This window comes from Saccopteryx bilineata, chromosome 10, assembly GCF_036850765.1.
Source record: "Saccopteryx bilineata isolate mSacBil1 chromosome 10, mSacBil1_pri_phased_curated, whole genome shotgun sequence".
Taxonomy (NCBI): Eukaryota; Metazoa; Chordata; class Mammalia; order Chiroptera; family Emballonuridae; genus Saccopteryx; species Saccopteryx bilineata.
The window spans coordinates 38,736,230-38,751,296 of record NC_089499.1 but is presented as its reverse complement, the minus strand read 5'-3'; the positions used below and the strand labels follow the sequence as shown (position 1 = coordinate 38,751,296).

Below are 15,067 nucleotides of genomic sequence, written 5' to 3'. Positions count from 1 at the left end.
CATAGGAACCGGGGAAGTGTGTTTCCTTATGCCCCACCCTGCCTCCAAGGCAGACTTTGTCATCTTTGTGACTCACCTAAATTTGGTCCAGATATCTAAGCACAAAGGAGAAGCAGTTTAGGGAACTGCATGTAAAGTTCAGTCCCCAGGAGGGACTTCATCCAATCCTCTGTCTCAGTACATTGATCACCCCTCATTTTTCTCAGCACTGACTGATCAGCCAAACAGCTTTGTTCTAGGGACTGTGGGAGCTAAAGGAAAAACACAGATCACAAAGATCTTCGGACAATTGAGACGTGAAGTAACTGGGGTACAGTGCTGGAGAGTTTAGAATAAAGAGCCACACCTGGAAAGAAGCTGGGTGTGCTGCCGAAACCAGAGAAGGCAGAAGGCTGTGAAAGCCAATCTTTAAGGTCAGAATCTTTGCAGGACAAGTCACACAGTCAGGCATTGGAGAGGGAGAGGCTAAGAGGGTTGTGAGGCACAGGTCAGAGAGAGGCCCCCCGTTTCTGCAGTGAGAAAAGTGGGAGCAGCTTGAATGTGGAGAGAAGGGGTGTCTGACGTGAAACAGCACTGATGTACTAGCTCAGGCGGGCCTCGATTACCAAACAACGGCATTGGGATTGGTGCCATCAGACACACACGGATGACAATTGCTCCATCAGCAGGGGAGGGATGTACTGAGCACAAGCCGTCACCAGGGAGCACATTCTGCTGGCGGACTGCAGCATCCACCTGCATTGTCGCAGGGGAGGAGCTGGAGGCTGAGAAAACAACTCTGAGGTTGTTGCAGACATGAAGGTGGAAGATAACAGTATCCAACCATGAGGACAGAGAAGAGGCAAGAGAAATTTTAGAGGAAGAATTCACAGCATTCGGTGAGCAATTAAAGACGGGGGATGAAGGAGGGACAAGAAGAATTCAAATCAAGCCAAGACTTCTGAATGAAATGGTACTATGAACCAGGTAATGGACTCTGGGCAAGAAACCCTACTGTCAAGGTAGCTGGCACATGGTTCTGGACTCTGAGTGCACAGATGAAACAGGCCAGGGCCTAGACGACAGTGAGCAGACGGAAAATGGACACAGAGCTGGTAGACTGGGTCTGGAGTTGTAGAGTTGACTGGCACATGGGTGGTAGTTGAAGCTCTTGATGTGAAGGGCTAGAGGTCTGGTGGTCTCTTGGCATGAACCTATCAGGAAAAGTTGGTGGGCACTAGAAACAGCTTGCTGCACCTGCTTCTGAGGCCTGAGTCCAGGACAATGGGTGGTGGTCTTTCTCCCTGAAAGAGCAGAGGTCCTGGGTGCTCAGCCAAGTCTTGGGGAAGAATATACACGGGGAGCCCCTGGCTGGGCAACGAGCCTGAAAAGTGGTGGATCTGAGCATGATCTTCCTTCCGCCTTCTGTTTTCAAGCTTTGCTCTTAAAACCACAGCTCTTGCCTAGTATATGTCTCCAAAAGCAGGAAAGTGGACCACAGTCTACTTGTTATTGAGGAGGGTATTTTAGGACAAAGAGTTTAACACTGCCCTGCTTCTTCGGTATCAATGACCAGGGCAGGCAGGTCCCTCCAGGCAAGGCCCACTGGTTCTGGGCCACTGAAGTCCCGCCAGGAGCCTGAGGGCCGCAGCCAATGAGCTCAGACTAAAGGAGTTAACATGGTGACTAGAGGCTCTGGATAAAAGCCAGCAGCAGACACATGGGGGAATCTAGCTCATTAAATTTATCTGACATTTAATAAGCACCCACTGCAAACTCAGCCACTTTTCGCACTTTGGGGCCTTTCCCCGTCTTCCCAAAGGCCCTCATTTACTCATCCTCAATCGTTAATGCTCCTGTTACCCCAGAAGAGGCAGGCAAAATTTCCGTAGTCTGTCTTCCTCCTCCAGTGGGGATATCTGACCTTCATCCTGGTGCCCAGGGCAATTTCCAGGGAGCTAGATGCTATGCCCTCTACGGTTCTGAAACACATCTATCACCCCGGGTCAAGAGGGCTGGATGTAGAATATTGGATCTAGATGTTTCTCTGGGTCTAATACAGTCCAATGCCTCATCTAATGCAGGAATCTGCTTTACAACATCCTTGACCAAGAACTATCTCTGCTTGAATACTTCCAGGAGCAGAGAGCTCACCTCCTTCCCACAAAGCCCCTGCCTTTGTGTTGGACAGCTCCCCTGTGGCGGTGGGGGCTGTTCTTACACTGAGTCACACCTGCCTCCTTTGATCTTGCACTTGATGGTTCCATTTAACCTCCTGCAGCACAGGAACATCATATCCTTCCCTTTCCCATGATGGTGCTGTGCCTGTGGATGACCCCCGGGTCCCTGCCTGTGTTTGTCCTGTGTTTCCATGTCTCTGAGGGAGCAGGTCAGCACTCGGCACTCTCCACAGGCAGGCCACTTGCCCCGGAATGGGTGCTTTGCTGACAATGCCCTGCCTGAAATGGTCCCCAGAACCAAGAACATCACTTTAAATGTGTTTCTAGCACAGAGGACAGCAGGGCTGTGCATCACCTCCTCTGATCTGAGCTTTAATTGGGACCACAGAGCCAGAAAGACCTAAGTTTAAAGCCTTGTTTTATAAATCACTAATTCTAAGACCTTGGACAGGTTACTTGTCCTTTCTGAGCCTCTGTTCCTTCACATGCCAAATCCCCTTGCGGGAAAGTTCTGAAGATTAAATTTGTTAAGACAGGTAAAGTGCTTAATATAGCAAATGCTCAAAATTCGAGAACAGGATTATTCTGCATTGGGTACAGTGCTTGGCTTTTTAAAAAAAATCAGCTATATATCATTCATATTACTCATGTGGTCAACTAAATATCTAATTTTTTTTTTCACAAATAGCACTCAGTGTTTAAAAGGAGATATTTTTGTTTTAACCTAAACATTAGACTCTATATTTATCCCTCTAACATTTCATCTTGCAGATTTCAAATCAGCCTTCAACACTGATGAATAGCTCTGAATTTTGATTCTGTCTTCTGTGGTGTTAGCTATGCTCTCCAACTGTTACCTACAAACTTGATAAGAATCCCTGGACCTGAACCTGACTCATGAATTAAAAAAACAACAACAACAATCAAACAAACAAGAGATTGAATTGGACAAGAACTAGAATAAAACCAGTGACTCCCTGCTTGGCTGACAGACTCACTAACCCACATTCTTTTGGTGTGAAGACAAGCTCTGTACCCACTTTACAATGCTTTCCCTTAGGAGATAATCAACTATTTTTGCCAAAATAAAAATATGCTACATCTGCAATTACTCTTGAGTTTACTAAATGTGTAACCCTAGCAAATAATCCTGTGTTGGTTCCTAATGATCACTGAATTCACTTTTAAATGCCCAGGACCCATCTGCTTCAGTCTCTTCAAGAATTTGGCAGGGACCAAGCTCCCCTTCTGTTCTGTAATCTTAGTATTCTGCCTTCTTGCCCTGTGTGGAAATTAGAGCGTTGGCCAGTCTGCAGTCTTTGGGCGTATAACCTATTTGCTTCTGCTTTTCTCAAAGCTTAATGGTATCAGCTCTATGATGATATGTGCAGTTGCCCGCAACATGGAGAGGGTCCTATAGTATTGATTTGGAAAGTCCTTGACTCTTTACCAAGCTTTTACCTTCCTCTTTCCCAACTTTACTCTACCCAACTCAGAAATCAGGGAGGTGTCAATCACTGTCAAGTGTGTAGTTACCTAAGCCCCATAAGTACCTAGTAGTGTTTTCGAAGTATAGCATCAACTGGAATTTTCCAAAGGTAGATTCCCAAGCCCACCCTGACCCGCCTGGATCATGCTGTCCAGGCAATTTTTATTCAGCCAGGACTCCGAGAATTGACCCACATAAACCATGAGGACACACTATGTGTCTCCTTCTTCCTGAGAGTGGGAAACCCACAGCCCCCCCACACACACACCCTTAAACATGAGCCACAGGCTACCAGACTCCACATCCAAGGGCCCAGCTTCATATCCAGCATGCTTTCTCTTCCCAATCTGCCTTCCCTGTAGTCTCTTTCACCCAAATCCTGTATACCTCTTCACTGCGCTCCAGGCTCAGAGGATGGATTTACCAGGGTCCCAGAGAGCATTGTGTTCTCAGATCGACCAGATCTGCCACATCTCAATGAGCTGGAGAAGGTATTCCATTTGCAAATATTTATATGATGTCTCCTTCAGCATTTGCAACATTGTGGAAGGCAGGTCTGGGAGGGCAGGGGCTGTCAGCCTCACTATGGTGCCATACATCCTACCTCTGTGTGTGTGTGTGTGTGTGTGTGTGTGTGTGTGTGTAGGGGGCGGGCACTCTCAGTCACTGATGAAAGAGGCAGGGGCGCACCTGCAGGCTTCTGTCACGCCCAGAGCAGGAAGCCCTCAGACCTCCAGGTTGCTGTCACATCCTACAGGGAGGTGTGTGCACGTGGATGGCCCGGGTACAGCCTTGTACACACATTCAGATCAAGCTTTATCAAACTTTCTTCCCCCTGCACTGGGATTCAGAGGGAGGAGTAAGAAACCACCAACCAGGACACCTAGAATTAGTCCTCACCCCATTCTCACCTGCTCCTCACTATCAGGGACCTTGAGCTGCTGCAACATGGAAAGAGTATGTGCTCTGCAGCCAGACCTGGAGAGTGTGCAGCCCACCTGTGCCTCCTACAGGCTGCGAGGCCTGGGTAAGTCATCCACCTCCCTAGATTAATGCCTCGAGAGGTTGTCAGGATTTGATGAGTTGAAGTAAGCTACCAGAATACAGGTGCAGAGTAGGCTTCCCATAACTAATTATTTCTACCCCTCCCTGTCTTGGGCCAGGCTCATCCTCCATCAGAACCTTGTTATATGCGTGCTGAGCCTCCCCTCGGTTCCGCAGTCCTTGCATTGTGCTTCTCCAACAGTAATAGCTTTAGTCAGAGGGGCTGATGTCCGCGGGAGAAAATGCACTAATGCCAGTCAGCGTATGAGACAACGGGTTTAGAGAACCTGGAGCAAAGAGGAGCCAGGTGTCAGGGGCTGGATAAAAAGAGAACAGCTATAAATAGAGGGAAAGGACATTTATAAAAGCTGAACTGAATTAAAAAGACGACAGACTTCTAAGGCAGTAGAGAGAGTGAACTCTGGTCCACGAAGAACTTTATGTCCACCCCGACTCCCAGGGACAGACACTGTGCAGCTTGTCGACACTGTGTCTTCAGCTGTCCCCACTGGTTGCAGGAAAGCCACGATTCCCACAGACTGGGAACCAGGGAAGCATTCTTCTATTGGCCTTCTATGTAATAAAATCTCCCAGAAGAGGGCTGAGAGCACTCTGGAAGCACCTTTGTGCGTGTTGGCACCACAGGTGGTCCAGCAGAGCTGGTCCCTTCAGAGCAGGAGCATGACCAGGTCTCAGGTTGAAGTGACCAGAAAGGCACCACGCTGCACCCTGACTTGGTGACTGAGGAGCCTCTGTCCCCTTGCCCAAGGGGCAATAGCAAGGCTTGGCTTGCATGCCTTTAAAATGGAAGCTCCCTCCTAGGGCAACCCATTCTCATCTTTGGCCATCTTTAATCTTCAAAATGGTATTCCCAATTGTGGATACAGATGGCCATTTCTAAATGTCTCATCCAGAGAGTAACCAGGGTGCTAAATCTGGAAAAGACTTTAAAGTGGCTCTCAATACAGCAAAGAGCAGAAAGCAGGGACAAGGGGCATGTCAGAATCCTGAGGCAGATGCCAGGTACTTCTGATGCGCTCCGGAGGGGTACCTTCCCCTGAGAATCACAGATACCATCAAAGCCTTTGTTTTCCAGCTGGGAAAGCCAAAGCGCTGCCTGCAAGTGTTAACGTACAGGTTAATATTAGTAAAAGCATCAGTAGATCTTGCAGTGAGGCACAGTCAGGATGTAGGAAAGGAGAGAACAGAGTAGGGTTTTTATCTCTTCTGAAACCAGTGCCATCCGGTTAAAAGGGAGGTCCGAGGTGGAAATAAAGTGAGGTAAATGGGACGGGACTCTGAGTGTTCTGGGAATGGTGTGCGTGGATTTAGAGAGGAGCCACTATCTCAAATCTCCACCCGCAGTCTGTGCTGCTGACAGTGGGGCTGCCCTGGACCAGTGTGAGGAGCCTCGTTGCCTCTGAGCCAGCTGGGCCCACGCCTCCCTCCCAACCAGGGCTGTTTGAGCGGTAGCCCAGCTGCCTGGGGCTTGGTCCTCTACAAACCCTTGGTGGTTTCCTGGTCTCAGACCGCAAGTCCCTGGAAAACAAGATCTTATTTCCAGAGTGGACTTTGTACCGCCCGAGGCGGCACTGGCCACGTTAGAACGCGGGCGCCTTTGTGGGGAAGCTGCTGCGTGGACGTCTCGGAGACGGAACTTTGGAGTTGAGATTGTGAGTTTGCTCCATGAGCACTTTTGGCCTTTGAGCCCGTTTTTGCTGCCAGAACTGCCCGCTGAAGGCGCGTTTACTGCGCGTGCGCGTGTATACAAGGACTGTTTCCCGTGGTCACTGCTGCGTGAACAGGAAGAAAGGGCTTACATTGCGACAGAGGGACTTAGGTGAGATGAGGCTTACAGAGGAAGTCTGTGCAGAGTGCGGGGACAGATTTCTGAGGGCATCTGTGGAATTTAAAAGGAGTTATTAAGAAGCAGAACATGTCTGCCCACAAGGATTATGAGTACCGTTTTCTGGAGGCAGGACAGTGGCCTGACTGACCCACGGGGACATTTTCAGACCCCGCAATGTTGTAATCACACAGATAAAAAAACAATCTGACATAAGACTTCACATTGTACATCACTGAGGAGCAATTTTAGTTATAGAAAATATTATACATCTTTTTTTTTTTTTTTTTAAGAAAAGAGTAAGATAATGAGTGAAGAAAACTTTTAAGGTACTTTTTAAAGAAAATACTTGGGAGATATCCCAACACTCTGGCCTCTTGGGCTCTGCTATCTTTTTAATTCCCTACATTCATGTTCGCCCGGCTTATCTGTGAATTTGGTTAGCGCATTCCCCAGCCGCTCAGCTGGATAAGATAAGGCAGAAGATGTTAATAGGGAACCCTCCATCTTTCTCCACTGTGTCTGATTTCAGGATTCATTGACTTGCTAAACCCAATCTTTCCCTGCACCGCTTGTCCTATACGGGCTTATCAACGCGAAAAATAATCTACTTGCCAGGAAGCCAGTGAGTGCCCACAACAGGCAGACAACAGATGGGGCGGCAGCCTGTGGTCCCTGAGGACCTGCAAAGAGAGAGGTGCTGGGCCCCGGGGCCCGGAAGGGGGCTGTGGTAGGGCCGGCCAGTCTGCTGTCCGGGGGAGCTCTCCAGTGGTTTTCCAGGTGTCAGGCAGCGAGTGTCTGCTTCCTACTCACCTCGGCCAGTGCTGTAGTGCTGGAGCTTGTCACTGTACACAGCCTCCTTGCTGTAAGCCCGTTTCCTGTGGACACAAAGAAGAGGAGCTCTCTCAGCCTCTCTGCTCCAGGGACCTCCTCCCAGGCCTCCTGTCCCGATGGAGGCTCACCCTGGCATCTCCTGGGATGGGGAACCGTGACTCTCACTTTAGGTGTAGCTCTAGCTTGACCACCACTGTAAGCAGCTGGGTCTGCTTTCAAGCCAAGATCTTTCAGAAGCCAGGCAGGGCCATGGGTCCCCTTCAGTGTGTGGGACAGAGGCCCTTGAGGATGCAGCAGTGGCCTGGCTGCACTGTGGCACTGCTCGGGAGGGGCCCACGACAGGGCTCTGCACAGCAGAATCTGGGCTAACCACGGGAGGCAGCAGCAACAGTATTAAAAATTCACAAGGCCCTCAGGGCCAGCCCTTCTGCAGAGCTTGGAATTCTGCTCACCGTCCTCGGCTCCCCTCCTGCCTGCTGCCTCCTGCCCTCCGCCAAGGACTTGGCTCTTTAACCAGAGGCCAGGCTGCGGCACAGGCCGTGATGCTCCGGTCAATGCAATTTTGTAACTGTCGCTACGGAAAGCTGTCTCACGTGAGGGGCGCTAAGAGTCCTGTCTAAAATGAAGCTTGAAGATGGATATTGTTTATTCAGAGCCTCGCCCAGCTTCCACGGAGGATTTTATCCCAGGCGCAGAGAAAATAATTTGGATGGGCCTGGGGGTGGAGACGGAGTGATGATCGGGAGGTCGGCAGCGTGTTCGTGGATGGTCAGGCCCTGTCCAGTCTGTGTGACCTGGGAGGGGTCCAAATGTGGGGCTTCCTGGGTCCAAGGAGAGCAATCAAGGGCAAGAGAGGAGAGCCTACCTGCTACAGACGATGGAGATGGCCACCAGGGACACGACAAACACAACCCCGGCTGCCACCGAGCCAGCAATCAGGGGCAGCTGCTCCCTCAGCTCAGACTTGTAATCATCTAGGTAAGAAAGAGGCGTTAGGACCCTCCCTGCAGCTCTGCTTAGTTGGTTCAGCGGTAGAGTGTCAGCCTAGTACACAGATGTCCCAGGTTCGATTCCCGGTCAGGGCACTCAAGAGAAGTGACCATCTGCTTCTCCACCCCCTTGCCTCTCCCTTCTCTCTCTATCTCTCTCTTCCCTTCTGGCAGCCATGGCTTGGTTGGAGCAAGTTGGCCCTGGGCACTGAGGATGGCTCCATGGCCTCTCCTCAGGCATTAAAACAGCTCAATTGCTGAGCAACGGAGCAATGGCACCAGATGGGCAGAGCATCGCCTCATAGGGGGTTTTCTGGGTGGATCCCGGTTGGCACATGCAGGAATCTGTCTCTCTGCCTCCCTGCTTCTCACTTAAGGAAAAACAAAACAAAAACAAAAAAAACCCCTCCCTGCTTGCCCTCTGCATACAGCTGCTATTCAATGTATGTCCCAAACATCATTCATTGTTTATCTGACATTCGTTTAACTGGCCGTCCTGTGTTTGATATGGCAGCCCTAATGACAATACCTCTTGAACTGAGGTACTCCATGCCCTGCATGAGAATCTCCTATGCCCAATCGTTACACATGACTCATTCCGGGCCCAGCTCAGACCTCCTGAATCAGAACCTCTGGGTGAAGAGCAGAGCACCTGCATGTTTACCAAACATTTGGGCTGATTCCTACACTCCCCAGGGTTTGAGAGCTACCCTGCAGCTCTGTAGGTGGAGACAGAGGCAGCTAAAGACAAGGATGTTGTTCTGGAAACCTCCCACTCTCTAGAAATCAATTTTAAACCCTGAAGGTGAGTTTCAGTTTCCCTCTGCAGAGAGCATTTTTTAACATGCATGCTTTCAAAAAAAAATTAATTTGGCCAAAAAAAAAAAAAAAAATTGCAAGGAACCACAGCGAGGAGTCCATCACAATGTCTTTACCCAAAAAAAAGTTCATAAAGCACTGTGACCTTCCCACAGGTCCTCCGCTCCAATGACCCATCTTTGATCAACCTTCAGACTCACCTTTGTGCTGCCTGTGGGGCTCGAAGCCTCAGTGAGCATGCGTAATTACTACGAATGTGTGAACCTGAGTCATTAAGATTAATACCCCCGGATTTGGCCACTTACCAGGACTTTCTTCTATCTAGCCCCTCTTGGGTTTACAAAATTTAACTGCCAATGTAAAAGGAATTGCCTTCTTGGGAGAAATTTGTTACTTCTTGATTTGTCTAACAGAATTGCCAAGAGACCGGTGCTCTGATCATTTTGAGTTTTGAGCTTTTAATGCTGTGTACCTCCTGATGCCAAAGTGCCCATAAATCTAGCTGGTTAAGTGAGGTGCAAAGCGGGGGATGGAGTCCTTAAGGAAAAAGAAGACAGCCCGTGTTCTTTCATACCAGTGGCGTTATTAATCTGAATGAACTGGCTCGCCTCTCTACCCCCATCTCACCATCCTTAAAATATGACCGACAATTCATCTAAAATAAACTCCCAGTGGGTTACAAACTCCAGTCCTTCGGGAGCCAGAGCGTCTGCACTCAAGCACACGGGGACGCAGCGCTGGGCGGCGCGGGGCGCCAGGGGACAGCAGCGCCACAGACGGGAATGCCCACCAGCACCAGCTCCTTCGACACAGGCTCCCAAGAAAATAAATATTATGGTTTTTATGGGAAATCATCTGATTTTTAAAACTTCCTGATGAAGTTTTAAATTGTCAAAAATATCATGTGTCATTAGAAAACCTCAAGCCCTGTCCAGTGCCTCATCAAAGAGGGCTGGCCGAAAATAAAATGTTACGGAAGGGCAGGCTGCTTTCTGGATAACTTAAGTAATAAAGGAAAAATTAAAGGCTTTCAATCTGGGAGGTTGGGAAGGGACTGAGATTTGGAAAACTATCAGGAAATAGCTCATCAATGAATAAACAAATGTAGATAGGTTAAGTAGATAATAAATAGATGAATGAATGCAGGGCAGTAAATGGCTAGCTAAGGAAAACAGTGAGTGAACACCACAGGCGGACACACCCATGCTCAATGCTGGGGGAGGGGCAGGGGAATCTCATTTCCGTAAGTGTTAAAGGGAGTGATCTCAGAGGAGTGGGGGAAATCGTGATGTTAGAGAACTAACGAAGCCCAAAGTTGGAAGTATTTCTGGCCTTGGGACAGTTAGGAAGACAGCAGCCAGACACCTGAGCAGGATCTACTGGAGTCACATATGAAGCTGCTTCAAATATTCTGACACGCTAGGTGCATGGGACAGCCACACCTCACATTTCGTCTCTCCATCTCCTTCCTGGAGACCTGGGCTCATGCACTAGGTTGTGAGCGCAGTTCCTAGGCCCCCGAAACAGAGTGAAGTGGGAGTCACGGGGAAACAATAGGCATAGAGGCCCTGATCGAAAGGTCGAAAGGGACACCGATTGTGAGCGAGGGGCGGGTCTCTCTGCTGTGCGCATGCAGGAACGCTTGCAGTGAGCCTCTCTGCGTATTTTTCAGACACCCTCCAAAGCCAGGTCCATCAGATGTTGGACAGAAACGGGCTGGACTTCAGACAGATGTCTCCCTACCCAGCTGCACTGGGAGGCAAACGCCTCCAAGGGAATGCCACTAGAATCCAGTTAGAGGTTGGTCCCTTGGCTTTAAGTGCAGCTTCTTTGGGGAGGGGCTTCTTCTCCTCCCCGTGCCCAGGTCACTGGCCCAACCCTTACCGTCCGTCAGAGTCTGGAAGCACATCTTGCCACTGAACTTGCCATAGCCAGCCACGGTGCGGGCACGCACCTGTACCACGTACACCATGCCCGGCCGCAGGCCGTCGATCCGTGCTGTGTTGGTCTGGCTCCTGGCCATGGAAGAGTTGAACTCATTGTGTTCCTGAAAAAGGCAAACGGAGGGGTCAGTGCCCACTCCCAAGTGCTGCTCCCTCAGCCCTCTCCACCCTCGAGTTACCCATCCATCAATTCTTGGTCCTGCTGATCTGCTAGAAGTTGTCACCAGCCCCAGGCCATACTTTAGAATGGGGACAGGACAGCCTGGACTGAAGGAATAAAGAATTGGTTCTGGACCATGGAGGGCTACATTCTGAAGAGAGTAAGCAAACGGTGAGTTCTCAGGGCCTGGCCTTGGGGGACCAGAGGGGCAGACTCATGGTCATTTTCTATTCCTCCCCCTTCCAGGGTTCAGACATAGAATAAAAACATATACCAACCTCTGTGAAATCCTACTCAGTCTCTGCCCTCAGCTGAAGCTAACTGGACAGACCAGGCCGCCCATGCCTGGCTCTCTTTGCCTTGCTTCTGCAAGGCAAAAGCTGTTTTCTTTTCCCTTCTCACTCAAGAGCTCCCTGACCACTCCTCACACGGCTGCACTAGATCACTCTATAAGTTCCCTCAAGGGCTTCCATTCTGCCGAAGAGGCTGAGACCAGGATGAAGTACCTCCCACACCTCCTTCTGCCTTCACCTTGACCTGTGTCCATGTGGGTCCCCATCCTCCAATTCCCTCTCCACCTTCTTCCAGGGAAGGAATATCCCTTCTCCTTGGAGGGCAGGCCCTGTGTCCTCACCCGTCCTACCTACTTGGGGTTCAGTCCCGCCCCTCTATCAGCGACTATCTCCAGCTCCTTCTGCCCTGCCCTCCTCAGTTCCTGTTAGCTGCATGCGTGCTCTCTGGTCTCACAGCTGTTGCTGTGTTTCTCATCCTTCTGGCTCTTCTCTGGCCACCGGGAGTGCCCTGAAAGAGTTGCTTCCTCCCTTTGCTGCTGATCTTATGTACTATTTGATTTGTGCCTGGATTTTGTAACCTCCCATCTTTTCTACCAAATCCAAATTTCTTTCCTAAAGAAAATCTCCTACCTTCTCTGAAACTATTAACAGATAACAACAATACTCCTAAATCTAGGTTTACAAGACCTTCATCCTAAACTTCAATACCTCCTGCACTTCAATACCCTAAACTGCCACCTTGCTGCCACTCCAAAAACTGTACCCTGGCCACTGACACTTGGCTTGGGCTGTTTCCCAGTCTGAAATGCCTCTGTCCAGGGCTCCCCTGTGTTCTCCACATCCCTCAGGCCTATACCCCCTGGGCCTCCTCTTCTAGAAAGGCTTTCCTCCCTACTCCAGCTCACAAACTTTCCTCATTGCTGTCTTGCATCATTACACGTCCCCCTCAGCACCTTCGGATACACCAACCTGCTCTCCAGTCATTTCCAGATGAGTGTCATGGAGACTGTGGCTTAGCTCCAAGTGTGCAGAAACAAAAGTTTAGAGTCTGGGCCTGCCCCTGTCGGCATAATGAATCTTAGAGCAAAATGGGGACATCAGTGAAAATGGAGAGTTTGAGTCCCTGGGAGGGAAGCCCCCAAGTTCCATGTGCAGACCTGGGGTACTGTGATGAGTTCTAGGCACAATAGCTCTGAAGGCATGGTGACAAATGAGGGGAAAGCTAATGATAAGAGAGCTGTAAGCCACATCCTCAGTCAAAACTTGGGTAGTTAAGCCAGGACAAAAGAATATAGTATAATGATAAGAAATTACCATTGTCTTAAAATTTGTAAAAGTCTAGTTTACAAAGGCAAATATGGCCTAATGTGTGTTCATTTATTCGTTTGGACAGGCAGTCAGAGTTATGACCCACTATCATATGCTGGGTGCTATACACGGGCTGCAGGTACCAAGGCATGGTCACGCTCTCCGGGACACAACATTGTGTTGGGTGGACCAAAAAACAGACAGATGATGACCACAGTGTTGACTGAGTGCCCTGGCAGAGGGCAGCTTAAGGAGTTGTAAGGGAACAGCAGAAGGTCACTCAGCCCAGACTGATAAGGAGGCTGGGAGAGGCTCAGAGAATGGGTGACATGAGGTAAGTTCTGAAAGATTTTTTTTTTTAAACTAGCCACATGGATGAATGTGGGGAGTGAGTACTGAATAGCTTATCCCACGAGAACAGAATAAATATGCAGAAGCAAGGCTTACAGGAGTTCAGGAAGCTGCAAGTGACTAGGCATATCTGGAGTGTGGGTGGCGCAGGGGGTGATGACGAAGGCTCTGGAAGCAGTTCTAAGGGATCACAGCTCAGAAGACAGCCTGAATAGATAGTTGCAAGTTCCAAAGAGGCCCATGTGCATCCTAATGAAGGGCTAGCCACTGGTGTCTGGGAGAGACTGCTTGGGGAAGGACTATCCATCCATCATTTCATCTATGTAAAAAGCACATGGATTCTCCGCCATCACCACCACCAGCCAGAGACCCAGCAGAAAGGAAGCTGTCCACTACAGCGGAATTGTCATCTAATCTTTGGTCGTTAGTATCTTGACACAATGGAGATGAGATCCGAAACTATGGAAATCATGTTGCCTTGCAAGTTAGGAGAAAATTACATTGCTACAAAATCCAGGTGGCTTCCTAAATTATCGGGTTGTACCAGAAATTATGGAACTGTGCACTTCCTGAAGTAAGCAGTGACTGAACTGCTCTTGTACTGAAAAATGTGTTTTGGTGGATTGGCCTTTGGATTTTGAGGACAAAACATTAACTCATAATCATTTTATAGTCCATATATTCAAGAAGCTCAGTAATTAAACTGAGTATCGGTCCTTGTTCCCTTCAAAACTATTAATCAACTTGAGGCAAATGAATCAGAGTGAAGGACAAGTTGCTTTTCTTTCTTTCTTTTGTTTTTTTGTTGCTTATGACTTTTTATAGGTTTGCAGGAAATAGAGCCTGTGGCTGTCGGGGGAAGTGACCATGTCTCCCTTATTTCTCCATCCCCACCATGTTGCGCAGAGCTGGCACCGGGGGGACACTCAACCGCACAGTGCTAAATGAATGAATAATCAGCACACTTCAGACCAGTTATTTGAAACAATCGATTGAGCTGAAGATATTGCCAAGGCCTGAAAGAATTTCTATGAAAAAATTATCCTAAAATTTATTATGGAGAAGATAATGGATTCTTTTTGTGAAGGGCAGAAATTTCCAAGCCCTAAACCAACCCGTTCCAGCCTAGACAGTAGGAAATGCGAGTAAACATCTAAACGCTTCATCATTGAGACAGCCGAGCGCGGACGAAGACCCTCCCCCCTTGGTCTGCCTACAAGCGCTGTCACCAGGAGTGAAAAGTGCTACACGACAGTAAACAGAGAGAATGATGAATGGAAATGTATTAAAATGGGGACAGAGATGAACACGGGAGAGGCTACGGGAGTGTCATCAGCCCGATGGCATCTGAGCTCTCTATTAATGAGCTGTTGGAAGTGGCAAAAGCCTCACTGATTTCATTCACAGAGCTGAAATGGAAAGATGTCCCAACCACAAACCAAGAGGGTGCTGTGGGGCAGGAGAACCAGGGAGGATTTTCAGGGGCTGAAAAACTATAGAAACTACAGCCCATGATCAGCTACCTGTAATTATAAATAAAGTTTTATTGGAACTCAGCCACGCCCATCCATTGACATATTCCCTATGGCTGCTTTTCAAGTGCAAATTAATACAAAGTAGAGTATTGTAGTTGGGATAGACACTATATGGCCCACAAAACTAAAATAGTACCTGGTCCTTTACAGAAAAAAATTGCCGACTCTTGGTTTAGAAGTGGCATAGGATAGAGGAATGGTGAGTTTTGTTTTTTTTGGACTGAATCCAGGACATCTACTGGATTGAGTTCTGTTTGTATATATATCTTCTAAAGTCCAGGATTCCATGGCCTTGTG

At 48.8% G+C, this 15,067-nt stretch overlaps 1 protein-coding gene across 1 annotated transcript in view; it reads right to left on the bottom strand.

The window, feature by feature from the left end:
• The window catches only part of EPHB1 (EPH receptor B1), a 452,216-nt gene that overhangs the window by 71,961 nt on the left and 365,188 nt on the right, over window positions 1-15,067 (bottom strand). The window contains exons 7-9 of the mRNA XM_066245242.1: window positions 11,065-11,227; window positions 8,238-8,346; window positions 7,352-7,416 (exon numbers count right to left, since the gene is read on the bottom strand). Of these exons, the coding sequence (XP_066101339.1) occupies window positions 7,352-7,416; window positions 8,238-8,346; window positions 11,065-11,227 (337 nt within the window). The remainder of the gene's footprint in view (window positions 1-7,351; window positions 7,417-8,237; window positions 8,347-11,064; window positions 11,228-15,067) is intronic.